General features: G+C 41.0%; 2 protein-coding genes across 6 annotated transcripts; both read right to left on the bottom strand.

Annotated features, from left to right (window-relative positions):
- Positions 1–1,981: 1,981 nt before the first annotated feature.
- LOC135549872 (lanosterol 14-alpha demethylase-like) lies at positions 1,982–7,583 on the bottom strand. Its single transcript, XM_064980236.1, has 10 exons — positions 7,117–7,583; positions 6,835–6,933; positions 6,435–6,611; positions 6,126–6,252; positions 4,944–5,118; positions 4,534–4,653; positions 4,171–4,366; positions 3,707–3,802; positions 3,257–3,425; positions 1,982–2,971 (listed from the first exon to the last, which is right to left on the bottom strand). The coding sequence occupies exons 1-10, from the start codon at positions 7,285–7,287 to the stop codon at positions 2,793–2,795; spliced, it is 1,509 nt and encodes a 502-aa protein (XP_064836308.1). The 5' UTR covers positions 7,288–7,583; the 3' UTR covers positions 1,982–2,792.
- Positions 7,584–13,420: 5,837 nt separating this feature from the next.
- Positions 13,421–26,732, bottom strand: LOC135549871 (krev interaction trapped protein 1-like). 5 transcript variants are annotated; one of them, XM_064980234.1, is made up of 17 exons: positions 22,395–22,609; positions 21,695–21,873; positions 21,044–21,200; positions 20,789–20,881; positions 18,827–18,956; positions 18,078–18,321; positions 17,772–17,887; positions 17,370–17,513; positions 16,967–17,123; positions 15,859–15,966; positions 15,591–15,747; positions 15,299–15,450; positions 14,880–15,046; positions 14,628–14,715; positions 14,319–14,525; positions 13,967–14,083; positions 13,421–13,757 (listed from the first exon to the last, which is right to left on the bottom strand). In XM_064980234.1, the coding sequence occupies exons 2-17, from the start codon at positions 21,794–21,796 to the stop codon at positions 13,668–13,670; spliced, it is 2,229 nt and encodes a 742-aa protein (XP_064836306.1). In that variant the 5' UTR covers positions 21,797–21,873; positions 22,395–22,609; the 3' UTR covers positions 13,421–13,667. The 5 variants fall into 5 exon arrangements, with proteins under 5 accessions (XP_064836306.1, XP_064836307.1, XP_064836303.1 ...); XM_064980235.1 differs by lacking the exon at positions 21,695–21,873; XM_064980231.1 differs by lacking the exons at positions 13,421–13,757; positions 22,395–22,609 and adding an exon at positions 26,593–26,732 and having other exon boundaries at positions 13,797–14,083.
- Between the last annotated feature and the right edge of the window lie 480 nt (positions 26,733–27,212).

Below are 27,212 nucleotides of genomic sequence, written 5' to 3'. Positions count from 1 at the left end.
GGCCGGCCGTCACAAGAAGCGAGATTTCATCTGGAGAGAGAGGGGAGAAAGAGGTCAGAGCACAGGGTAGGGCAGTGTGAGCAGAACCAGCGGTGTCGTTTGACTTAGCAAACGAGGATCGGATGTCGTCGACCTTCTTTTCAAAATGGTTGACGAAGTCATCTGCAGAGAGGGAGGAGGGGGGGGAGGGGGAGGAGGATTCAGAAGGGAGGAGAAGGTGGCAAAGAGCTTCCTAGGGTTAGAGGCAGATGCTTGGAATTTAGAGTGGTAGAAAGTGGCTTTAGCAGCAGAGACAGAGGAGGAAAATGTAGAGAGGAGGGAGTGAAAGGATGCCAGGTCCGCAGGGAGGCGAGTTTTCCTCCATTTCCGCTCGGCTGCCCGGAGCTCTGTTCTGTGAGCTCGCAATGAGTCATCGAGCCACGGAGCGGGAGGGGAGGACCGAGCCGGCCTGGAGGATAGGGGACATAGAGAGTCAAAGGATGCAGAAAGGGAAGAGAGGAGGGTTGAGGAGGCAGAGTCAGGAGAAAGGTTGGAGAAGGTATGAGCAGAGGGAAGAGATGAAAGGATGGAAGAGGAAAGAGTAGCGGGGGGAGAGAGCGAAGGTTGGGACGGCGCGATACCATCCGAGTAGGGGCAGTGTGGGAAGTGTTGGATGAGAGCGAGAGGGAAAAGGATACAAGGTAGTGGTCGGAGACTTGGAGGGGAGTTGCAGTGAGGTTAGTGGAAGAACAGCATCTAGTAAAGATGAGGTCGAGCGTATTGCCTGCCTTGTGAGTAGGGGGAAGGTGAGAGGGTGAGGTCAAAAGAGGAGAGGAGTGGAAAGAAGGAGGCAGAGAGGAATGAGTCAAAGGTAGACGTGGGGAGGTTAAAGTCGCCCAGGACTGTGAGAGGTGAGCCGTCCTCAGGAAAGGAGCTTATCAAGGCATCAAGCTCATTGATGAACTCTCCGAGGGAACCTGGAGGGCGATAAATGATAAGAATGTTAAGCTTGAAAGGGCTGGTAACTGTGACAGCATGGAATTCAAAGGAGGCGATAGATAGATGGGTAAGGGAGAGAGAGAGAATGACCACTTGGGAGAGATGAGGATCCCGGTGCCACCACCCCGCTGACCAGAAGCTCTCGGGGTGTGCGAGAACACGTGGGCGGACGAAGAGAGAGCAGTAGGAGTAGCAGTGTTATCTGTGGTGATCCATGTTTCCGTCAGTGCCAGGAAGTCGAGGGACTGGAGGGAGGCATAGGCTGAGATGAACTCTGCCTTGTTGGCCGCAGATCGGCAGTTCCAGAGGCTACCGGAGACCAGGAACTCCACGTGGGTCGTGCGCGCTGGGACCACCAGATTAGGGTGGCCGCGGCCACGCGGTGTGGAGCGTTTGTATGGTCTGTGCAGAGAGGAGAGAACAGGGATAGATAGACACATAGTTAACAGGGTACAGAAGAGGCTACGCTAATGCAAAGGAGATTGGAATGACAAGTGGACTACACGTCTCGAATGTTCAGAAAGTTAAGCTTACGTAGCAAGAATCTTATTGACTAAGATGATTGAAATGAAACAGTACTGCTGGAGTAGGCTAGCTGGTAGTGGCTGCGATGTTGACACTACACTAATCAAGTCGTTCCGTCGAGTGTAATAGTTTCTACAGTGCTGCTATTCGGGGGCTAGCTGGCTAGCTAGCAAGGTTGATTGCGTTCACAATTAGGCTTCAAACAGTAAAATCAATCTAAATAAAATGGAGTAATAATTTTCCATTACATTGGTCAAACTACACTATGACCTCCCAACATTCCCACGTCGTGTTTATTAGGGCACACAACAGAAAATGTGTCTTTTGTTAAGCAAGTGCATGTTGTCCCTCCCCGTTTTAAAGTCCTTGTTCTTTGTTTGACCCAGCCCAGGTCCTCTATCTTTGTACAATTATGAAGGACAGTACATACAAAGTCAGTGATGGTCGGTTTGATTACTGATCTCTATGAAGCAATGGATAAGGATCAGTGGTTTTAATATTTCTCACAGCTCTAGAAAAGGCAGTGCTTAAGTGCTTTTTTACTCCAGTAATATTCATTCTTACAGTAGTATTTTCACTCCTACACAGTGTACTCCATACCACATTTCAGACAGTGGAAGCTTGAAAGCTATATGCATTAACATGACATTTTGAAATAGAACTGCCAAAGCTGAGGCCTGGTTCCAGATTGGTTTGTGTTGTATAGCCAAATCCTATGGTAGTTGGACTATATCTGAGATCAGGCTACAAAAGATGAGCTTTTGATGAATAAACTAACTGATTCAGTTTAGGCTTACATCTATGGTGGCTGGTGTCCCTTTAAATCAGAGGACGGGCTCATAGTAATGGCTGGAACTGAACAAGTGGAATGGTATCCCATCAAACAAGTGGTTTCCAATCCATTCCAGCCATTACTATGAGCTGTCCTCCCCTCACCAGCCTCCTGTGGCTTACAATACATTCTAGCAACTTAAAAACACAGCAAACATAAGGTGGGGGCAACAAAAAGTAAAGTGAATTAGATGTTCAGACAGAACTCTTTGCATTAATTTGAACAGTTCCTAAATTCAAGTACAAGAATGTTCTCTAAATAAAACCGTTAAAGGTAAGGTTGTTGGGGCAAATCTGAAATGGCTCCCTATTTCCTATATAGTGCACTACTTTTGTCCAGAGCCTTATGAGAGCCAGCCCTATGAGGCTATGGCCAAAAGTAGTACCATATAGACTAGGAAACCATTTTGGACAAAGCCTTGCTCTTTTCGCTGCTGTGTTTTTGCGCTCAGTGTCTCTTAATGTTGTCTCCTCTTGTATCTGATGACGGGGTTGTGTGGGGTGTGGATCATGGTTGTGTAGTTGATTGTGGGGAAGTAACCATCGACCAGGTTGAACTCGTAAAGGCGCAGCATGGTAGACCAGATGGTCTTGATCTGAACGTAGGCAAAGTTCTCCCCGATGCAGCGGTGACGGCCTAGAAGACAGTGAACATCGGTGTTTTTGTTTTTTTTGTCATGGAAATGAGAGTCTGATCTGAAACGTTGTGGCATGAGACAGCTTAAAATGGGAGTAAAGTTTATATATTGAGCAAGAGCCCCACCTACTGACAAAATTTTACGAATCAAAATGCATACTGCATGAAAGATGTTTCCCCTACCATTGTGTACATGCTTTGACACTTCTGTTTCCTCTTAAAGACGGCAGATCACCTAACGTATAAGATGCTAATAGGGATGAAAAAACTACTAAATATTCTTACCTGCACCAAAGGGTACATAGGCAAATTTTTCCCCTGCAGCAGGGTTGTCGTTAAGGTAGCGGTCAGGCCTAAACTCCATCCTCTCTGTCCAGGTGTCCTGCAGACGGTGGTTGACTGTTGGGGACACACACACCTGGTGACCAGCTGGGATGGTGTAGCCTGCTACAGTCTGGGAGTGGATTGAAGCAAAGGGTCAGGGTTGGTCAATAGTCACTCACTCACCTATTGTACACACATGCATTTAGCTGGGTTGGGGCTCCATTCCAATTCAATGTAAATAAATAAATATATGGACAATTTACATTATTCCCATTTCTCTCTGTAAAATTCAGTGTCTAAAACATTTTTTCAATTAACTGCTATTCTAATGGATTTGTAAAATCTCTTGACAGAAGGAATGGCTTAATGGGTATTCGTTAACTTCCCAACAAATAATGATATTGAGCTTACCTGAGGAGAGCGTGCCATTCTCATCATGGTCATGATGGGTGGACGGAGTCGGAGGGTCTCTTTCAAACAGTGATCCAACAAAGTCAGGTCCTTCAGCTGATGTATGAACAAGAGAACAGGTAAGTAAAAGACCATGTCAAATATTTAAATGATAAATACTGTCCAAATGAAAAGCTGAACTTGTGGGTTTAGCAGTCTAGATAAAAGGTTCTAAACTGAAGTTGCTTACATACAATATAAATTACCCAGTTTTAAATAGAATATGGTCAATAAACGGATCTAAATAAGTTTCAACAAAATAATTCAGAAAGATGTATGTACCTATATTTAATATAATGGATTGAATATAGTCAACACTTGTAAGGCAGTATAAGAACATAATTCATATTTTCAACAACAAAGCTGTAGTGTAGTCTTATGACCATTTACGTGTAGCTGGTAATATGCCAGTTATGGATTCTGACCTGGTCAAAGTTGAGTGTTGGCAAGTCTTCTCCACATGCAGTTTTCTGTTCAGCATAGCAGCGGTCCTGTAGGGCCTTATCTTTGCCAAGGAAGAAGCCCAACCAGGAACTAGTAGTGGAAGATGTGTGCTGTCCGGCCAGGAGTAGACCAATCAGCATGCCCGCTATCTCATCATCATTTAGGGGCCGCCCATCTCTTAAAAAGGGCAAAAATGGTTAGGATTGAATCAGTCTGAAATGGTACAACAGTTGTAGAACACATTTAAACCAAATATCCATTCACTTCAGTTATGTTGGGAGGCATGGAGGCATATACTTGTACCACATGTAGTAATACTGGCATCTGTTCCACTTATGTCTTACTTGTAGGTGGCATCTATGAGGGTCTGCAACATATCGTCCACTTTCTTTCCAGAGCTTCTGCGTTTCTGGGTGACCTTGTAGAAGATGTTCTTGATCTCCCTGTGTGCTCTGTCCCGTCGTCTGTACAAAAATGACAACCTGTTTTTTCCTGCCTTATAGAAATAAGATATTCTCATATTGCTATTACAGAATGAATACAATAATAATTAAGTCCAACTCAGTCGATCACCCAAAACCTTAACCTGAGGATAGAACAATGAATAAAGTTTAATGAATCATAATTTCCAGCAACTGTTCTGATAACTCAGTCTAACTTGGTCTGTCAAACAAAAAACCTAACCTGAAGGTGGAACAGTTTGAAATTACCCTTGGTTGAGGAAAGGACAGTATGAATGAAGTCTTTCTCTTACCTGAAACTGGGCAGGGGCAGCCAGCCGGGCAGCAGCCAGGCAGCGTGGCTGAAGCCCCCGTCCAGGTCTGCGTAGAGCTGGGCCACCTTCTCGTCCAACATGCTGCGGATCTCCTTCCCATGCAGACAGGCACTGGCCGTCAGGATTATCAGCTCCGACAGGGCCTCAAACAGGTCTGAGGGAGGGAGGGAGGGAGGAGTAGAAGAGATGGGGTGTTAAGGAAGGCGTGAAAGAGCGAGAGCGGAAGAGATATGGAGATGGATGGAAATAGTGAATGAGTGAGACAGCGAGGGAGAGAGAGAGAACAGAGGTCAGAATTGCTGACTGGATAACTTTGACTGCGCTACGGCTCAAATGTTATAAAACATAAAACGAGCGTTATGATGTACTCATAAACAGCGACACATTGCAAACAAATTCTATCAAGAGTGTGAAGCAAAAGGCTGCGGTCATTAGTAACCCGTTAAGTATCTGAGTATGTGCATGGGAGATCACTGCTCTCTTGAGCAATGTAATAGCTACAATAAATGACAACAAATGTTGACTTGATTTGCTTCTTACTCTCTTTATTCGTGTCAGGGGTAGCTCTGTTAAATGCTACTTTTGGTAATATCATATCGCTACCCTACCTTTACAGGTTAAAAAAGTAGCTATCTTAAAATGGATAGCAAGGTTCAAACTGTATTACAGTAGTTACAACACATTGATTATGGTGTATTGTTTAGGTATTACTGCACTGTTGGAGCTAGAAACACAAGCTTTCGCTGCCCCTGCGATAACATCTGCAAATCTGTGTCCGCGACCAATAAACTGAATTTGATTTTGAAAACATGAGGTATTACTAGAGAACATGTTGATGGGAAATTGTGTTGAATGGCTCATTTTCTGAACAGTTTACACTGCTGACACCTAAACTCCACTGTGCTTCACCCAAGTCCCTATCCAGTCAGCTCTTCTTATAGGTCTGAAAAGATAAGCATACTGCATTAATAATTCAACTTTGCCATCTTATAGGCCACGTGGGAAATGTGTCATTCTGCTTATGGCTTTTCAATCCTTTTAGGTCTACATGAAGTAGCTACAGTAGGGGCTAGGGGTCGATTTGGAACTGGGCATTTGGATTACTTTCCACATGGAATACTGTAGAAACTCCGACCAATTGTAATGGCTCGGTCATCTTACTTTGTTCCCCACTGTCTCCCCATCGTGAAAAGTACTCCTTCGTTTCCTCCTCTATAATTTCAACGTGCTGTTTGAAATGGGCGATGTTCAGTCCTGTCTTAAACATCTTCTTCTGTTCCAGGAAGATCTATAAAAGAAAATGAGCGGCATAATTGGACTTAATTAGATAAATCGATACTTAGTTTATGATAAGTTTGTTTGTCTTTTGTTTCATCTCATAAACCTATGTCAACACTTTGTGTGTGGTAACATTCTCTCTACATTTGTGAGTGCAAAAGGGAGTATCTCTGTAAGTATTTATTCGCTTACGTGGTTAGGTACATCGTAGGCAACCCCTTTTCCAAAAACTGGCGTGGTCAATCGAGAATAGACATCCTCTGCATTGAGATCTTCGTTCTTGCTGTTGAACATCAGTGTGGCTGCCTCACTACCCAGAAGGTAGGTAAAGGTTTTGCCCACCATGGTAAAGCTGACAACGGGCCCATACTGTGAATAGAAAGAAAATAAACCTTGTTTTAGCACCTACTATAAAGGGTACTTTCACATGGCACTATACACCATTAAGGTAGAGATTCAAAAGCTGTATTATATGAAATAGGTTATTGTACAGTGAATGCAATTTATTACTGCATGTTTTATAAACAAAATAGGTAGCACTTTGAGCACTAAAATATATTAAGTATACTTTACAGCAGTACTGTATTCTTACCTTTTCATATGCATTCTCCAGAAATTCAATGGGACTTTTCCCAAATGCTATGGCATGACCCAGAAATGGAATGCTAGAAGGTATGTATGGTGGGTATTTCTGAGAAAATAAAAACATTCATTTAGTTACAAAAATAAAATACACAAGTCAAATGATTTTGTGATTTTGGACAATATGCAATGGGCTATGAATGCGCCGTGATGCTGTAACATTCACTGTAGCAGACCTAATAATAATGTAATATATACTGTAACTCAATTGATTTATTCTTCATGTACATACCTTGTGTTCTTCTGAAGAAGATTGTGACTGTTTGAGCACCAGTTTAGAAATATATCCCAACGTTAGGGTGATCACAGACACTGCAAGGACCACTGATGTCAAGTTGTCACTCATTTTCCCGAATGTATTTTCTATTAGCATACTACTAACTTGATATAAATGCATAGCCATTGTTACGTCTTATGTTTCTTTCACATTTTTGTAAAATTTTGTAGGCTACTGCGCCAGGCTCCTTGAATTTGCAACAAATCTGTTATCCGGTTGTGGTGTCGCTTCTACAACATCTAATTCGGTTTTCCAGAAGGCCCCAGGCTATTAGTATTAGAAAATAGTGTTCCCCAGTGCTCAGTAAAATCCCTCTTTATTCCAAAGGCATAGTTTCATCCATTGTCATTATAGCACTAAATTAAATTACGTGACATATTTTACTGTTTCCTTGGCATCTCCACCTGTAGATGTGAAGTTAGTCGTGCCTCCGCATAACAAATAAAGCTATTTCATTTGCTAGTCGCTGTGTCCGTCAAATAACTTCACGTTCCGCAGCTGCCTTCCTGCACTCTGGTTGGCTATCACTACCTGGACTGATGTCTGGCTATATGATGTCACTGCCCCAATAGGAGAATCACATTGGTTGAACTACATACAGCTTAGAATAGGTATAGATGCAGCTACTGTTGTCACTAAAGGGTGTCAAATTCAATCGAATTTGTTATACCAGTGAACGTTACAAAGCAATATGCCTAGATTTAGGCTATGTTTGTGTAGGTTGCTGTTATGATTTTGAATGATTATAATTGATTTTGTAATCCATCAATAACCACTTTCACACAATGTTGATGCATATCCAATTGCATTTATTCTCATGGTCAAACAATAATCAATACTTTGGTATGGATATAGCACATTTGGCATAGTGTATTCATTGTCTTCTGGCTTTGGCATATATCTTGATGGCCTGAACCTGAGTGGAGAGTGTGTGTATAGGCCTGCCAAGATCAGAGTCCTCACAAGTTGGTCAGCTATGACAGATGCCTCCTGGTCACTATGGAATAAGTCTATCCACAGAGTCAGGGCCTGCATGGTTTTTTCTTTCTGGGATGCCCTACACACACAAAGTAATCAAATTGAGTGTCTAATCAAATTGAGTGATTCCACTTCCTATCAATTCCTTGATTGTAATTGGACACTGAAATGAAATTGAGGAACATTATCACTGAAATTCTATGCCAAATTAGAGGTTTATAGGATGATTCAAGTCTTTTCTCTTTGGACTTAAACTCCTCAGTGTGTATCTTAAGTCATCGCCCTGCAAGTTATTGACCAGAGAACGGAAAGCCTTTTGTAAGATGTGCTCTATAACAAAATAACAAAGTTGCAACATTACCTCACTTGCTAAGCATACAGTACACAACAATACAATTTGAATATGAAATGTACTGTGGAATGATTGTGTATTACCCCCACTGTTCTCAGGAATCCGATGCTCTCAGGAATCTGCTACCCTACGTTGTCTGAGAAGTCCAGTTCTCTCAAACATCTTAGTTTCGACAAGGTCTTAGGCAGTGTGGTTAGCTGTCAAGAAGACACACAGATGATAAACTTTTGAGGAAAACCTTAGCTCTGATATCTGTCCAAAATGTTAATGAATTGTATTTTAGCTCTAATGGTTGGTGCAAAAAAGTTATCTTAATTTATGCTCACTATAGCTTACCTTGATGCCTCTTCTGTGGCAGATTTTCAACTTTTCAAGTGATCTCAGATCACTGGTGTATCGGCAAAAACAGACTTACCCCCACCGCGACGTCCCCCAAAGGCTAACGTGCGAGCCCCGGTCTACTAACTGCTAGCCCCTATTAACTGCTTGCTTGCCTGCCCCGGTCTGCTAACTGCTAGCCCCTGCTAACTGCTTGCTTGCTAACCCGGTCTGCTAACTGCTAGCTTGTTTAGCCCCGGCCTACTAACTGTTAGCATGTTAGCATCGGCCTGCTAACTGTCTGAATCGCCATGTTCCCAGTCAGCCCAACCACTCACTGGACCCATATGTTCACTTGGCTATGCATGCCTCTCTCTAATATCAATATGCCTCACCCATTACTGTCCAGGTTAGTGATTACGGTCTTATTTCACGGTAGAGCCTCTAGCCCTGCTCAATATCCCTTAACCAACCATGTTGTTCCACTTCCTACATATACGATGACATCACCTGGTTTAAACATCTCTAGAGACTATATCTCTCTCATCATTACTCAATGCCTAGATTTACCTCCAATGTACTCACATCCTACCTTACCTTTGTCTATACACTATGCCTTTAATCTATGCTATCGTGCCCAGAAACCTGCTCCCTTTACTCTTTGTTCCAAACGTGCTAGACGGCAAGTTCATATAGCATTTAGCCGAACCCTTATCCTACTTCTCCTCTGTTCTTCTGGTGATGTAGAGGTTAATCCAGGTCCTGCAGTGCCTAGCTCCACTCCCCAGGTGCTCTCATTTGTTGACTTCTGTAACTGTAAAAGCCTTGGTTTCATGCATGTTAACATTAGAAGTCTACTCCCTAAGTTTGTTTTACTCACTGCTTTAGCACACTCTGCCAACCCGGATGTCTTAGTCGTGTCTGAATCCTGGCTTAGGAAAACCACCAAAAACCTTGAAATCTCCATCACTAACTAGCATTTCCATCAAGATAGAACTGCCAAAGGGGTCGGTGTTGCAATCTACTGCAAAAAAAGCCTGCAGAGTTCTGTATTACTATCCAAGTCTGTACGCAAACAATTCGAGCTTCTACTAAAAATTCACCTTTCCAGAAACAAGTCTCTCACTGTTGCCGCTTGCTATAGACCTCCCTCTGCCCCCAGCTGTGCCCTCGACACCATATGTGAATTGATTGCCCCCCATCTATCTTCTGAGCTTGTGCTACTAGGTTACCTAAACTGGGACATGCTTAACACCCCGGCCATCCTACAATCCAAGCTTGATGCCCTCAATCTCACACAAATTATTAATGAACCTACCAGGTACAACTCCAAATCCGAAAACACGGGCACCCTCATAGATGTCATCCTAGCTAACTCACCCTCCAAATACACCTCTGCTGTTTTCAATCAAGATCTCAGCGATCACTGCCTCATTGCCTGCATCCGTAATAGGTCAGCGGTCAAACGGCCTCCACTCATCATTGTCAAACGCTCCTTAAAACACTTCTGCGAGCAGGCCTTTCTAATTGACCTGGCCGGGGTATCCTGGAATGACATTGACCTCATCCCGTCAGTAGATGATGCCTGACTATTCTTTAAGTGCCTTCCTCATCTTAAATAAGCATGTCCCATTAAAAAAAATGAACTAGGAATAGATATAGTCCTTGGTTCACTCAAGACCTGTCTGCCCTTGACCAGCACAAAAACATCCTGTGGCGTTCTGCATTAGCATCGAATAGCCCCGTGATATCCAACTTTTCAGGGAAGTTAGGAACAAATATACACAGGCGGTTAGGAAAGCTAAGGCGAGCTTTTTCAAACAGAAATTTGCATCCTGTAGTATTAACTCAAAAAGGTTCTGGGACACTGTAAAGTCCATGGAGAATAAGAGCACCTCCTCCCAGCTGCCCACTGCTCTGAGGCTAGGAAACACTGTCACCACTGATAAATCCACTATAATTGAGAATTTCAATAAGCATTTCTCTACGGTTGTCCATGCTTTCCACCTGGCAACCCCTACCCCGGTCAACTGCCCGGCACCCTCCACAGCAACCCGCCAATGTCCCCACCATTTCTCCTTTCCCCAAGTCCAGATAGCTGATGTTCTGAAAGAGCTGCAAAGTCAGCCGGGCTAGACAATCTGGACCCTCTATATCTAAAATGATCTGCCGAAATTGTCGCAACCCCTATTACTGGCCTGTTCAACCTCTCTTTCGTATTGTCTGAGATTCCCAAAGATTGGAAAGCTGCCGAGGTCTTCCCCCTCTTCAAAGTGGGGGTGACACTCTCGACCCAAACTGCTACAGACCTATATCTATCCTACCCTGTCTTTCTAAGGTCTTCGAAAGCCAAGTTAACAAACAGATTACCGACCATTTTGAATCCCACCATACCTTCTCCGCTATGCAATCAGGTTTCAGAGCTGGTCATGGGTGCACCTCAGCCATGCTCAAGGTCATAAACGTCATCATAACCGCCATCGATAAGAGACATTACTGTGCAGCCGTATTCATCAACCTGGCCAAGGCTTTCAACTCTGTCAATCACCACATTCTTATTGGCAGACTCGACAGCCTTGGTTTCTCATATAATTGCCTCGCCTGGTTTACCAACTACTTCTCTGATAGAGTTCAGTGTGTCAAATCGGAGTTTGAGTTTGTTGTTGCTTGAATTGAGATGTGTGATATTCTCCAACTGACAGATTTCATCCGGAAGCCTTACAATTGTATTATTACTGATGTCAAGGGCTCTGAGGATGTGCAGGGAGTGGACAGCTGAAGGTATTGAAGTTAATTTGTTTCCTTGAAGAGATAATAATTCCACATTGTTCAAGTCTCCTATTTCTTCTGGAAGTGTTTTAGCTCATTGTTTGATAGTGAGTGAGGAATGTCACTGGTTTTTCCTGAATTAATTCCAAAGGAGAGATTTTGGTCAGTCATGTCTTCCAACATTATTTCTGACTTGTATTAACCCTGCGAAACAAGATAGAGGTTAGATTTTGGACTGTATTCAATCTGTAAATTCAGTGTAACAGCGTGATTGAAATGTAAAGGCAATGTTACCGGAGACTGCATTCATGGTAAACACAGCATATGTCGGCTCAATCAGAAATTACCTTTACATTTATAGCACAGATAGAATAGAGCATAGCAGCGGGAAGATGTTTGGGGTAGGGATGTGCAATTTCTTTGCCCACGGTACAGATTGCTTTTTCTTACTTCCCATGGCTATAGAATAGAGTACCACAGTATGAGTCATAATACCCATAAAACCTAGCGGTCAAACAAGGAAATGGTTCCAATAGTTTTTCCACCATTCATTTTTCCCATAGGAGATTTTAGAAACACCTAAAATAAGGGCTGTGGTGTGACATTTATAACCGTGTAAATCTTTCTAGGACAAGGTGACTTTTATCAATATATTCACCTGTATTTTCACCCCAAAAATGAAATGTTATTTAAATTGACACAATACCTGTTAGTAAAGGTGTCAGCTAGAGACGACGTGCAGGAGCTTGCAGGGATTTGTAGTCTTGCATTATGTCTACTTTGATGCTAATTAGTTTTTTTGAAATCTGAGAGTAAATAGAACCGAATATATTGATAAAAGTCACCTTGTCCGAGAGAGATATACATGGTTATCAAAACATCATGCCAGTGTCAGCCTACACAAAACACAGCCCTTATTTGAAGTGTTCCTAAAATTCTCTATGGGAAAAAAAAGAATGGTGGAAAAATGACTGGAACCATTTCCCTGTTTTGACCCCTAGGTTTTATGGGTATTATGACACCTCCACAGTGGGGCTCTATAGAGCCCAAAGTGCATCTGTCGTTTCCATACTGTTACAATTATAGATACTGTTGTTGGTGAATGTTACAGTAATGGTACTTGTACCTGTCTCATTCCACAAATTGTTACAACACTTGCTGAGTGAAGATATTGTTATAATGTAACACTGAAGCTGGCTCTCGGCTGGCAAGCTTCCAAACACGATGGCAGAGCTAATTTCGCATGTCACTAACTTAAAGCGTATCGTTGCCAAGCATATCATTTTAATGTTACCTTTGGTTTGTCCACAACATCGCCATATAAATTAACTTCTATATAAGTTACATCAATTTCACTGACTTTCAGTGATACAGAAGAAGTCAGCATGCTACTATCATGGCTACCATGGTTACATAATGTAAACAATGACGTTTCCTCTCCCCTCGTGCTTAGAAGTTGGCTGAATCTTGCAGAATGTCTGTCTTATTACTCACTTCAATTAATTTCACATGGTTTTAAACGTTTTAATACAAATTTAGCAACGTTATCTTGTTCAAGCCGTTTGAAATGACCGTACTGTGGACAAGTTCCGTCATTTATTTTAGCAGAGCTCCCTCATGTGTCAGTTACTGATGTTACCGATGTCAGTCCGTCTGATTTCAGACATTATCTTTCACTGATTTTAAGTTTTAGGGATTTAATTTGTCCTAATGTCGTTTTACTTTGCATTGCAGAACTGAAACCATTTCTAGCCATAAAATGCACACAGATAACAAATAAATTGTGCTCATAACAAACATTGAGTTAAATGGGCAGTGCTATTTTCATCAAAACAGAAGGAATTACACTCATAGTATTCATTTTATTAAAATTAATCATTAAATACACATTATTTACAACCATAAAAATGACAGCATGTAAGAATTTGTCAAATGTAACAGAAATCTTAATATCAAATAAACCAAATGTGAAACATGTCTTGTTCTATTGTGATACAAAACTATGTAATTGGTGAAAATATGTTTTCCTCAAAAAAGCAAATTACAATACAAGAAAACAAAACAAATAGGGGGAAAAGTACATGGTGAATCAACCATATGCATTCTTGTCTGTTGAACTTCTGTCATTTGGAGTCATTTGTCCACTCAACTTCATTAACAGTTTAACAATTAGGCCAGTCTATTGAGGAAAGAAGAAAAGGAGCCAATGAATACAAGCAATTTCATGTAATATTGCCCACAATCAACTCTTCAGTTAGAGCTATATGCTATGGTAAATATTTTCTTATAAATCATACAATCTGCACTGTTTTCCAGGCTACAACACATTGATTCAACATAATCACAGATACATCCATTGGAATGACTTGGGAAAGGTCCTATATTTACCTGTTTGGTGTGCACAATGAAGTTCATCTTATTTTCCAGACTGTGAATCTGAAAGTACTGATCAGCATGCCCTAGCTGCCACATGAAAGAGCCATACCCCAGACTGATAAGAAGTACCTATAAATACACAGTAAAACATATGCACAGTATCAGTAAGAGGGCATTTACATGAAAACATTCAAAATATACAAAGCTGGATACTTTTGAGCCTTATTTATATGCTTAGATATTTACATCCATGCTTACTTTGTGACCACTAAATAAGAATGTATTCTGTATACTGCATGGTTAAACATGGTTCTCTCTGTATTCATATGAATCTGTCCCCAACCAACAACTAGCCCCAGGGTACCTTGGTCTCCATGTTCATGAGGTGCAGGCCCTTGGTGTTGACACCCACGAAGACGCGGATGACTTTGTGGTTGCTGGAGCTAGCCTTGGTGAAGACCTGGCCTGTGAAGAAGGCAGCACCATAGGTCGGGATGTCCCAGCAGTTCTGCAGGAAGAGCCTCTGGAGGTGGTGCATCTCTTTGCTCACACCCTCACTCATACTGAAGCACTGTGGGGCCAATAAGGTGAAGTAAGGCTAAGAGTTTGACCCCACAGATATAAATGTTTACAAGTTATTTCACAAACACTAAATAATGAAAATAAACCTGACCTTATACTCGTGAAGAATCTTGCTTGTCCAATGATGTGCTTTGCTTTTCACCTTGGATATTGGGACAATAGATTTCAGGTTTTCCTCACTGTTGAAAACAAAACATTTACATAACGGTTTATGTCAATAGTATATCATATTACCACAGCTTTATGTACCTTGTCTTCAAATATCATACCAAGATTTCCCCAGTTTTAAAGAAGAGTATTATGCTAGATTAACTGAATTCGGGGACCAATTTAAGATATTTACTTAAGGAAACCCTGCTTGTGCTTCTTGCTCTCATAGTTTCCGTAGATGATCTGCAGCAGAAGGCTGGCCAGGGTGATCAGCTTGCTGTCTGGGGAGGGGAAGAAGCCCTTGAGGAGGCAGTGTCTGGCCTCATCAAACAGGATCAGGATGGACAGGGGGTCCTCAATCTGGAGGAGAAGATTCAAGCCATTCATGGATGGATTAATGAACTTAAACACCAAACCCTTGATCAGTTTAATCATGTTTATTATTACTGGGCTGAAACAAATTCATGCACACCCTCTGGGTCCCCCTTAACCAGAGTTGAGAAACACTGATCTAAGCAATATTCAATATCCCAAATCCTTGCTTTACAGATGCAGCAAGAAGAATTTCCCAACGGGATAATAAAGTTGATCAGAATCAAATTGGTTACAAACCTTTTTCTCAATGTCAAGGGGCAGACGGACATCTCTACGGAGGAAGAGCTGTGGGTTCTCCCTCTGGGGGTCTAGGACAGTGAGGTCAGTGACGATCTCTGTCCAGATACGCAGGTGCTGCAGGGGCTTGTGGTAGGGCTTTAGCTGCAGGTCTGATGGAAGACAAGACAAACACACACAAAGGGTGTCATGAGCACAGGTAGCATGAAAATAGGATACTACAGATACAATAATATAATACCTATGCCCAAATATTGGGCAGCCATTTTGGATCTGTGTATGTGTGACTCACTGAGGTTGTCGGAGCAGATCCAGATGGTGAAGTACTGCTGGGTGTCCTTGGAAAGCCGCATGCCCTCCATAATCTGCTGCACTGATGTGTTGTTGCCGTGCTTCAGCTCCACCGAGCGGTACGAGCCGTCCATGCGGTAGATGCGCACCTTCTCATACTGCGGAACGAACACAGTTTCATCAACTGCTAATGGTAATAAAATACTTAGACAAGTCTGTTGGAGTAGCATACAGTCACGCACACTGACACACACACACTCCACACTCACTGGTTTGTTATTGGCTTGCTGTAGGAGTTTCACTGTCTCCTCCCATTCGTTTTGCTTGTTCTCTTCACAGATTTGCAGGGGCGATCTCTTTTGCTGATCCTCTATATGCTTATAAGAGTATAGAAACAAGCAAGCAAAGTGACTGACTTTCTTACTGCTACTTACTACTGGGAACATATTGAAATCATAAGCTATGAAGTTCCACTGGTACCAGCACACCCTACAGTATGTGGTCATAATGCAAATGCAACCCCGAGCCTACTAGTCAACAAATCAAATGTTATTGGTCACATACACGTGTTTAACAGATGTTATTGTGGGTGTAGCGAAATGCTTGTGTTTCTAGCTCCGACAGTGGAGTAATATCTAACAATTTTACAACATATACCAAATAAACACAAATCTAAGTAAAGGAATGGAATTAAGAATATATAAATATATGGACGGGCAATGTCAGAGCGGCATAGACTACGATACAGTAGAATAGAATACAGTATATACATATGAGATGAGTAATGCAAAATGTGTAAACATTACTAAAGTGACTAGTGTTCCATTCATAACCTTACTCATAAGGGAAACACTCTTTTCAAGCCACTGATACCAAAGTTCCTTTTTCGTAGCAGGTTAGGAGAACTTATGCAGCAGGTTAGGATAATTCATGTAGCAGGTTAGGAGACTGTGTTTAACGTTAGGGAAAGGGTTAAGGTTAGCAAAAATGCTCTCCTAACCTGTGTCCCTTAACCATAAATCTAACCCTTGACCTTAGCCTTATGTTCAACAATAACCCTAATCTTGATTTAGCATACTTTTATCCTACTTTTGTCTTTTGACCTGTGAGGTGTAGAAGCTTGGCTCTGCCTGGCTCTCTCCTTCACCCAAGGTGCAGGAGCTTGGCTCCGGGCAGCTCTGGCTCAATTTAACCACTGAGCACATTGCAAACAAACCTGATTCAAATAATCAACTAAGCATGATCTTCAGCCTGGGAATCAGATGTGCTACTGAAGGGCTAGGATGAAAGCCTATGCACCTAATAGCTCCTCAGGACTAGAGTCGGAGACCCCTGCCAGGATCTAAACCTGTTTTAGTGCATCTGTCTCAGTCTTACCCGGTCTATCTCGGGATGCTGGAGCAGAAGCTGTACTATCTCTGAGTGGCCCCCTCCAGCTGCAAAGTGCAGCAGCGAGCTCAGCTGGCCATTCAGCAGGTTGGGGTTACAGTTTCCCTTCTCCAGCAGTAGCTTTGTCGCCTCCACTTTACCATACCTACATTCAAAATAACACAGACGTTTTACTCTTATTTGACGTTAGCTGTACAATAAAAAAATATATATAAATGTTAATGTCCTTAGACTTTCATTTTCTTTATGGAACTTGGGTAACACTTTATTTTTACTTTACTTTACAGGTTGGTTTACAATCTAGGATGAGTTTTTCAGCAAAATGGCAGCCCTGCCACTTGTTTTGGTGTACAGCCGTGCTAGAACAAAACACTACTCGTATGAGATGTACCAGCAGGCGTAGTGGATGGGGGCCCAGTGGTCGCTGTCCAGCTGTTTGACTGAGAAGCCACTTTCCAGGAGCTTGGTGAGCAGCTCTGTGTCACCTTCACAGGCACTGCGGTGTAGGGGGAAGTCATCCACCCATTGGTGCTCCCTATGGAGGAGACAGAGAATAGGCCTCGTTCAATCAGTTGAATGCCACAATGTCATGAGGCATTTGAAAAGGCCCAAACTGCCAGATAGGTTGCCTGGCGCAATGGATCTGATGGAATAGTCCCAAATGTGGAAATGTCACCTATTTTGCAAATTCAGACAGGCTCAAATTATTTGAAGGGAAAAGAATGCTATTTGAACCCAGGTCTGGAGAATTCATTAAGTTGTTTTGAATTTACATTTTGGGAGGCCCACTCACTTTTCCTCCGTCACATTGTTAGAGCCGTGCTGCCACTTTTCTCTCGTAGGGATCTGGATTTTAGAGTAATCCGGAGCACCAAGGCCAAAGTAAGGGTTGATGATAACTTTGTCCACCTAGAAATTGCAAAAATAGAGAGGATACGTAAACACTGTAGTTTATCTTCACATATTTTGATTATGATACACAGTATTTCTGTTTAAATCAAGTGTGTCCGTGCAGGGCTAAAACAAAATTGTGAACTGTCTTGTTAGCCGTCCCTCGGGAGAGGGTAGGAATTGGAAAAAACGGTATCTGGACTCTCACCCGGTTGGTATACTGCAGGTCTGAGCCGTAGAGAGGGTTTTGAATGCACATGTCGGCCTTCTCCAGTGACAGCATCTTGCTCTTGATCTCCAAGGCGGTGTAGCCCATGTGCAAATCTCCATCACTGGGTTTGCCCTCGCTGGTGTATGCAGGGTTACTCACATTGGTCTTGACACGGTCCACCGGTGCGGGTCGGAACAGAGCTGCAATGGCGTGAGGCATGGTGTGCTTCTCTGCCAGCCACCTGGATAGGGCAGGTACAAGATACAAGTTCAAAGGTCAAGGTTTAGTGGTGACGTTCTGGTAAGGCTTACCAATGTCTCTATGGTGGGTGAAATATCTACTGTGTCACTCACTGCACTGTAAGTCGTTTTAAATATCTTATGTTATTTCCAATCCCAACCCCCGGACACCTCACATACACAGTCACGAGACTGCTCAAAGGCACAACAGCAGTGAATAGTAGTAATAATCTGAAACCAGCAGGCCTTCAGTAACCAGTCTAGTTCTCCACTTAGTTCATCGTCCGACCCGGGAATTAAACCAACAACCTTTCTGTTACCGGTCCACCTCTAACCTCTGGGCTACCTACCGCCCCCGAAGTGGCATGAATACAACAGCCATGAAGATGGTAGAGTAAGTGAAGCTACCATATACACTGGTTTTAAGCTCTCTTGATACACAGAAAAAACAGTGGATCAGGGCGCCTGCTAAATTACTTCAATATGAAATCATAGACAAAGACTTACTTGTCCAAGGCCAGGAGCATCTTTGAGGTGATGGAGGAGAAATGAGTGCTGGTCTCGCTACACACACGCATGATATCCTGGAGGCAGTAAAAACTTGGGCTCCCAGGGTTGTAGATAGTCTTGCTATTATCTGTTCCGAAAGACCAATAAGCAGCACACAATAAAAAAAAAAAACATTGTTAGCTAAACAATATTATTATGGAATTATTCTAAGGAATGCTTTAAAAAATACCCCAGATACAAGTGTTCTAACACTTACCATGGGGTCAGGAATTATTGTATCCCTTGATAAAGATCAGCAAAAAAGACTATAAAAGAAATACCGGTAATTCAAATATATTGTATGCTCAAAAAAAAGTATATTGTAATAAACTATAGTAATACAATTGCTCAGATAAAGACATATTTAACAAGTAATAAAAAAACAAATATTGGATCCACTGTTTTGATTTGAATTGAAGAGGGCATTCTGTAATTGCAGATGAAGGATATCAAGGATCTGGAAATATTATCTTTGGAGGAATGGTCTAACATCCCTCACAATGTGTTCTCCAATCTCATAAAACATTTTAGAAAAAGGCTCAAGGTGTCATTATCCTCGCAAGGGAGAGTGCTTGAGAATTGTAAACAGGGGATCCAATCATTTTGACCACGATATTTCTTGTTAAATAAAATCTCTTCCTCTGAGCAATTGTATTACTATACAAGTCATATCTTTTTTTTTAAGTACACAGTGCCTTAAGAAAGTATTCACACCCCTTCACTTTTTCCACATTTTGTTGTGTTACAGGCTGAATTGAAAATGGATTAAATTGAGTTTTGTTGTTACTCGCCTACACACAATCCCCCATAATGTCAAAGTGGATTTTTTTAATTTTTAACAAATTAAGTGAATAAGTATTCAAACCCTACTAACCTAATTGACAGAGTGAAAAAACATCTATCCTGTTTGCAACAAGGCACTAAAGTAATACATTTTTTGTCCTGTATACAAATCAAATCCAACTTTATTTGTCACATGTGCCGAATACAACAAGTGTAGACCTTTATTTTAATTGTATTTATTTTTTACCTTTTTAACTAGGCAAGTCAGTTAAGAACAAATTCTTATTTTCAATGACGGCCTAGGAACAGTGGGTTAACTGCCTTTTTCAGGGGCAGAACGACAGATTTTTACCTTGTCAGCTCGGGCATTCGATCTTGCAACCTTTTCGGTTACTAATCCAACGCTCTAACCACTAGGCTACCTGCCGCCCTTACCGTGAAATGGCACCAACAGAGCAGTTCAAGAAGAGTTAAGAAAATATTTACCAAATAAACTAATGTAAAAAATAATAAAAAGTAACACAATAACATAACAAATGTTATCGGGGGTACCGAGCCAGTGTGCGGGGGTACAGGTTAGAGGTAATTTGTACATGTAGGTAGGGATGAAGTGACTATGCATAGATGATAAACAGCGAGTAGCAGCAGTATACAAAACAAATGGGGGGGGGGGGGGGGTCAATGTAATAGTCCAGTGGCCATTTGATTCATTGTTCAGCCGTCTTATGGCTTGGGGGTAGAAGCTGTTACATCCGCCCGCTTAACCCGAAAGCCAGCCGAACCAATGTGTCGGAGAAAACACTGTTCCACTGACGACTGAAGTCAGCCTGCAGGCCCCCGGCCCGCCACAAGTAGACACTAGAGCATGATGAGCCAAGTAAAGCCCCCCGGCCAAACCCTCTCCTAACTCAGACGTCACTGGCCAATTGTGCGCCACCCTATGGGACTTCCGGTCACGGCCGGTTGTGACACAGCCTGGGATCAAATCCAGGTCTGTAGTGATGCCTCAAGCACTGTAATGCAGTGCCTTAGAACGCTGCGCCACTCTGGAGGCCCCCATTTATAACATTTCTAATCATTTCCAAGTTATTGTAAACCAAATGATTTATGTGCTGACAAGTTAGTGTCAAGTTATACCTTTGACATTAATTGGCACAAAAAAGAGGGAGACCTCTTTTCCTTCATTGTCACCATCGAGATGGAATTTCTTCATGTGCACCACACGCTTTCCTGTGATGAGCAACAGCATAAGAGGGATTAGTGCTTTGACACAATTTGTTATTTGAAATGTCTTTCTACTCTTCATAGAACATTTATATTAACAAATGATTTGCATCCAAATCTGGAAAGCCACCATAATTACAGAAAAGCAACTAAGTGATATTTATTTACCAATAAAACCCTTGTTGTTAGATATGGGTTTAGTCATTTCTTCTACATAATCCAAAATGGATCTGGCTGTGTCCCCATTGGCTTGAATTTTGGTCGCCAGTAAGACCTTCTTCCGTTTCTTCTCTTTTCCTTCCAAAGGAACTTCTATCAACAGGATCTAAAGGAGGGGTAATAACAGAGTTACACATGATGTCACTGGTGAGGATAAACTGAACTAGAAATACATTTATGAAATCAAACCTTAAGCTAAATAATAGCGATTTGCCATTAACAATATTTGGGTGAAAGTACAATTATATTGCAGAAGATTTGGGGTGGATTATATGGCAAACTAGAGCTGCATTTCCAGGGAGCTTTCCAGAACTGAGCCTCATTACACTAAATGTATGAATAAAGGTGTTGCCACTTTGCTGTAACCATAGTCTGCTACTCGCAGGGATACTTAAGCATGTATACAAAATACTGTGTATCCCACTTCTGACACCAACATAACAAATCCAGGGAGTAGCCCAGACCGGGACTCAAACACAGCACCCTGCGACTCTCAGTCCAACCCCTTGCTGTTATGCAAAGAGATCCTAACCTTCAGATGCTAGGTGTTGAATGGTTGCTAATCACTACTGTATCTTATGAAAGGTACTGTAGTCTTACCTCATAGGCTTTAGCCCGATATTCCTTAGAGCTCAAACTGACATGGTTCTTTGGACGAACGACAGCTACAAACACATCTTCCAAGTTGTCTTGGTTGCCCATGGCGTTGACTTGCCTTCAATTTTTATCAGGTATCCTACATAAGGACCGATTTATGAGGAAGATGAGGAGCACCATGTCTGAAATGTTATAAATAATAAAATATAATCAGAATCTAATTGGGAGCCAGCAAAACATGATTATTCTATTAATAATCTATATTCAGGGTGTATTTTAATTATTTAAAAGTAGTATGCTATATCGTTCTCATCACTGATCAATCTTGAGACTTCTAAATTGTTAACTTGTAATAAATTACTTAATAATGTCAACATTCGCCTAGGTTGTTACTTTAACGCATGCAAATAAAATAGCATAATGATAGTAGCACTATTAGGTTAAAAATATTTTCAAGGGGCACATTTGATTTCGTTTAAAAGTTTTAAAGAAGTTATTCTGTCCCAACAAAAGTCACGCCCCGGAAACCAAGCACACTGTCGCCTTCCTCAGTTGAAGACTATTGATATCACATACAGTGTAAAATACAACATGAAAAGTAATATGCAGCACGAATTTTCAGTAAAGCTACATTGTGTCCTTAGAAGTAGACGTGAAACTATGCGTCAAATAACTACATTTTGAGAAACGCTTTCAAACATACCTGATGTTATGATCTCTCACAAACTTTAAAAAGTGTATGGTATCGGTGTCTTTATTTTCCCTGGTGGAATAAGTCATAGACATGCAGGATCAATAATCTAGGCAAACTTCTAAGTAGATATTTGTGTTTCCTAAAAGCATAACATCGGTTGCCGACCACAGCAAGCGAAATAGACAAGAGTCACATTATGCCTGGACTGACTCGTTTTGACAACAGGGAACTCTGCTGGTCGGGTGGACTTAGTGCGCATATTTTCTTGTGAAAATGAAGACCGATTAAAATAAATGATAGGCGACAGAAATCAAATCGGATGTGGAAGTAATTTTCTTTGGTATGATGTAACGCCATTGACTCGTAATTTTTTTCTGAGTAAATTTTTATTGCATTCAGGCAATTCTAGTGTACATTTTTTGTTCATGTTTCTTAATATTTGTATGTTAAATAGTTAAGGTACACTTTTGCCAGTTTCAGGTTACGTATGGCAGAGGTTCCCAACCATTTTCCCCCAGGGCCCCCCTTTTCATATTTGAATGGAACAACAGTTTAATTTTGTTTAATTTGAGGATCTAGGAATATGTTGTTTTGAAGCTAATTTCTTGCAATTCTACCTAGTTTAACAATACTCATGATATATTTTAGGTAGGCTATTTAATGATTATTATAATAATAATAATAATAATATTTCCCCAAATGTTAGGTTAGTAGGGGGTAACTAGCCCCCCCCCCTAAAAACAATGTCTAATTGCTGACCCAAAAAAGCAACATTTGGAAAAAAATCGGTATGTGGATGAAGATCATGCTTAGGCGCAGTGGAGGAAAAAGTACTCAATTCTCATACTTCAGTAAAAAATAAAGATGTTCTATTAAGGTATGACTCAAGTAACAGTGAAAGTCACCCAGTAAAATACTACTTGAGTAAAAGTAAAATTATTTGGTTTTAAATATACTTATGTATCAAAAGTAAATGTAGTTGCTAAAATATACTTAAGTATCATAAGTAAAAGTACAAATAATTGAAAATTCCTTATACAGCACAATTTTCTTCTTGGGGTGTGACCTAGCCAGGGCTTTAAAAACAAAGCGTTTAGTGAGTGCACCAGATCAGAGGCAGTAAGAATGTTCTCTTGATAAGTGTGTGATTTGGACCATTTTCTGTCCTGCTAAGCATTCAAAATGTAACGAGTTCTTTTGGGTGTCAGGGAAAATGTATGGAGTAAAAAGTACATTATTTTCTTTAGGAATGTAGTGAAGTAAAAGTGAAAGGAGTAAAAAATATAAATAGTAAAGTAAAGTACAGATACCCCAAAAAAACTACTTAAGTTGTACTCTAAAGTATTTTTACTTAAGTACTTTACACCACTGCTTAGGCAAATAAACTATAAAGGGAAATAAATGGCTACAGTTTACACATTTTTAGATATTCATGAAAAGTTATTAGAAAAGGGGCATTTTTAAAAGTACCGGGGTAAAAGACCCCCGAGGGAAATGGTTTTGCACATGTCACCATTAATATCCGCACTATGAGGAGATTTGATGTAAAGTCCCTCTTTTTAACTCAACTGCACATACATTTTCTTTGTTGTTACTTTTCCATACAATCCATTATGTACAATTGCCCTAAATATTATTTTAAAAATGTAATTCAGGTGCAAAAGGTTTTGAATAGTTGTTTATAATTCATTTAAAAAAATATTCATTATAATATAATATTGGAATGGAATAACTAATACCATTAAATAACATTGGAATATAACATTTAATAACAACAACTCATAACTTAACAAATTAATTCAGTGTAACATTCCTTCAGTGGCCTCCAACTGCTCTTAAATGCAAGTAAAACTAAATGCATGCTCTTCAACCGATCGCTGCCCGCCCGCCCGTCTACCATCACTACTCTGGACGGTTCTGACTTAGAATATGTGGACAACTACAAACACCTAGGTGTCTGGTTAGAATGTAAACTCTCCTTCCAGACTCGCATTAAGCATCTAGAACCCAAAGTTAAATCTAGAATCGCCTTCCTATTTCGGCAACAAAGCATCCTTCACTCATGCTGCCAAACATACCCTCGTAAAACTGACTATCCTACCGATTCTTGACCTCTGCAATGTAATTTACAAAATACCTTCCAACACTCTACTCAGCAAATTGGATGTAGTCTATCACAGTGCCATCCGTTTTGTCACCAAAGCCCCATATACTACCCACCACTGCAACCTGCATGCTCTCGTTGGCTGGCTCTCGCTTCATATTCATTGCCAAACCCACTGGCTCCATGCCATCTATAAGTCTTGGCTTGGTCATCTATAAGTCTTTGTAAAGCCCCGCCTTAACTCAGCTCACTGGTCACCATAGCATCACCCACCCGTAGCACACGCTCCAGCAGGTATATTTCACTCGTCATCCCCAAAGCCAACTTCTCCTTTGGCCGCCTTTCCTTCCAGTTCTCTGCTGCCAGTGACTGGAACGAATTGCCAAAATCACTGAAGCTGGAGTCTTATATCTCCCTCACTAACTTTGAGCACCAGCTGTCAGAGCAGCTTACCGATCATTGCACCTGTACACAGCCCATCTGTAAATAGCCCACCCAACTACCTCATCCCCATATTGTTTTTTTCTCCTTCGCACCCCAGTATCTCTACTTGCACATTCATCTTCTGCACAACTATTACTCGTGTTAATGCTAAATTGTCATTATTTCACCACTATGGCCTATTTATTGCCTTACCTCCCTAATCTTACTACATTTGCACACACTGTATATAGATTTTTATATTGTGTTATTGACTGTATGTTTGTTTATCCCATGTGTAACTCTGTGTTGTTTGTGTCGCACTGCTTTGTTTATCTTGGCCAGGTCTAGCTGGTTAAATAAAGGAAAAAGGAAATACATTAAAAAATAAATCATGATGTGGCAACTCTCTTATGCTCTGCTATTGCTAATTTGTACATAGGTCACAAACAAAGCTATCCCCAGTAGAAGTGGAGTACAACTCACGAGCCCACCTCCTGCACTGCTCACACCTAATCCAGTCCCCACCTGTGACTGAAAACACGGGGAGAGATGTCAATTGAAAAGCTCTCTCTTAAAATTGTAGCTAGCTAGCTATCTAGCTATATGACATAAAATGCTGTGTAAAATAGCTATAAAAAAACATTAACTGTAAACCTATCAGTCACTTGTGGAAACATTTACAACTGCAATTAAGTTATGTTATCCTTTTTAAATGTATTTTACCTCAGATGGTCTAGTAGTAAACTTGCTAGCCAGCACTCCTAGCCGCTTATGCTAACTAACTAGTTTGCTAGCATTTACTACTCGTGAAGTTGTTAGCTAGCAAGTTAGCATAAACTAGCGCTAACTGGGCTAGTCATTGTCTAAATGACACATTCATAACTATAAAGCGGTAACTAGCAACCAGGGGGGTTTTCTCCAACACATTCATCCAACATATTACTTTACAAAAAATTATCTACATTTTTTCTCGCGAAACAAGCGGATTATTTATTTTAAGGCTTTCCTAATTTTACATTTTAAAAATATATAATAATTCAAATGAATACCACAAAATCGTTTTGTTGAAATATCTCAAAAAGTTTTGATATGACACAGAGGACATTTTTTGTTGAGTAAGGGCAGTTGCTGCCAGGGAAAATGTTGGGGAAATAATTGTGACATCTCGTGGCCTTAATGTGAATTACATATGGTTTACTATGATAATTTATAATAATACATTTAGGAACCCTTAATTTAATTATACATATTCTATTTTACCCGAAGTGATTCGATTAATTGATAATCACACACTAACCATGTTTCCATCCACAGTTTTTACCCGAGTAAAGTGATATTGTAATTCTTTTAAAGTCACGACAACTCTGTGATGGAAACAGGAAGTGTCGGTGTAATGTAAAAAAAAAAATGTAGATAGGTATTTGTTCATTTGACACAGTGGGATCTTTTTGTGTCAATAAAATGTATTATGCGGGATATGGCGGTGGAAACGCCTTTATGCGCAAATATTGACATGATAACCATCGTATCGAAGTACATTTAGTCACGCAATGATATGGTGTGTAGTTCTACCACCACGACTCGGGAAACCATGCCGTTTATTAGGCTACAGATGAAATAAATTATGACGAACTTCACAGGATGGTGAAAGTGCACGGTGATGAGCTTGATGCTGCTTACCAATAAATAGGCCTACCGAGGGTCTTATTCTGTTGAGATGATGATCGATGTTTAGCTGCCGTTTGACAAATACAAATATTCTCGCTTTTACCCATAATATTATCATCATGTAAACTAGACAAATCGCAAAGCCTATCCACACTGTAGCTGTAGGCTAAAGCGCAGGCGCCAAGACCGGAGTAGACACATTTACTATTTAAGAAGTTTTTGTGACAAAACTATCATTATAGTTGAAAAAGCGATGGAAACATATTGAACGTTTGATTTTTATTCGGTACGTGAACATTTAAGCGAATAATTCCATTTTGTGTGTATAACGTCACGCATTTATTTATTTTTTTTGCAACAACTCCATTTGATGAAAACACCACTGGTGGGAAAATGCGCATATTTCCTTTATGGGGACTCTAGAATATTCGCATGAAAAGCTGTCGCTAATTGGATGGAAACCTAGGTTGTGTATGCATTTTTTTCCCAAGCAACTTCCGATTTATTTGACTCCTCGACGAAGGAGGTCGTAGCTTAGCTCAGTTTTTGATCGGTATCATCAATCGCAAACGGTATCTCTCAAATCAAGCAAGGTCCATAGGTTGGGAACCCCCGATGTATGGTGGCTATTC

Source organism: Oncorhynchus masou, chromosome 12, assembly GCF_036934945.1.
Source record: "Oncorhynchus masou masou isolate Uvic2021 chromosome 12, UVic_Omas_1.1, whole genome shotgun sequence".
NCBI classification, from domain to species: Eukaryota; Metazoa; Chordata; class Actinopteri; order Salmoniformes; family Salmonidae; genus Oncorhynchus; species Oncorhynchus masou.
This window is presented reverse-complemented; position numbering and strand designations above follow the sequence as displayed.

Coding starts and splice junctions, on each gene's coding strand:
- LOC135549872 (XM_064980236.1), bottom strand. CDS start 7,287: ATGGCTATGCATTTATATCAAGTTAGTAGTATGCTAATAGAAAATACA. Junction 6,253..6,434: donor CCTACGATGTACCTAACCAC/GTAAGCGAATAA, acceptor TTTCTTTTATAG/ATCTTCCTGGAACAGAAGAA. Junction 4,654..4,943: donor CTGCCCCTGCCCAGTTTCAG/GTAAGAGAAAGA, acceptor ATTTTTGTACAG/ACGACGGGACAGAGCACACA.
- LOC135549871 (XM_064980231.1), bottom strand. CDS start 21,796: ATGGGCAACCAAGACAACTTGGAAGATGTGTTTGTAGCTGTCGTTCGT. Junction 20,882..21,043: donor TAACAACAAGGGTTTTATTG/GTAAATAAATAT, acceptor TGCTCATCACAG/GAAAGCGTGTGGTGCACATG. Junction 15,451..15,590: donor GATCTGCTCCGACAACCTCA/GTGAGTCACACA, acceptor GTCTTCCATCAG/ACCTGCAGCTAAAGCCCTAC.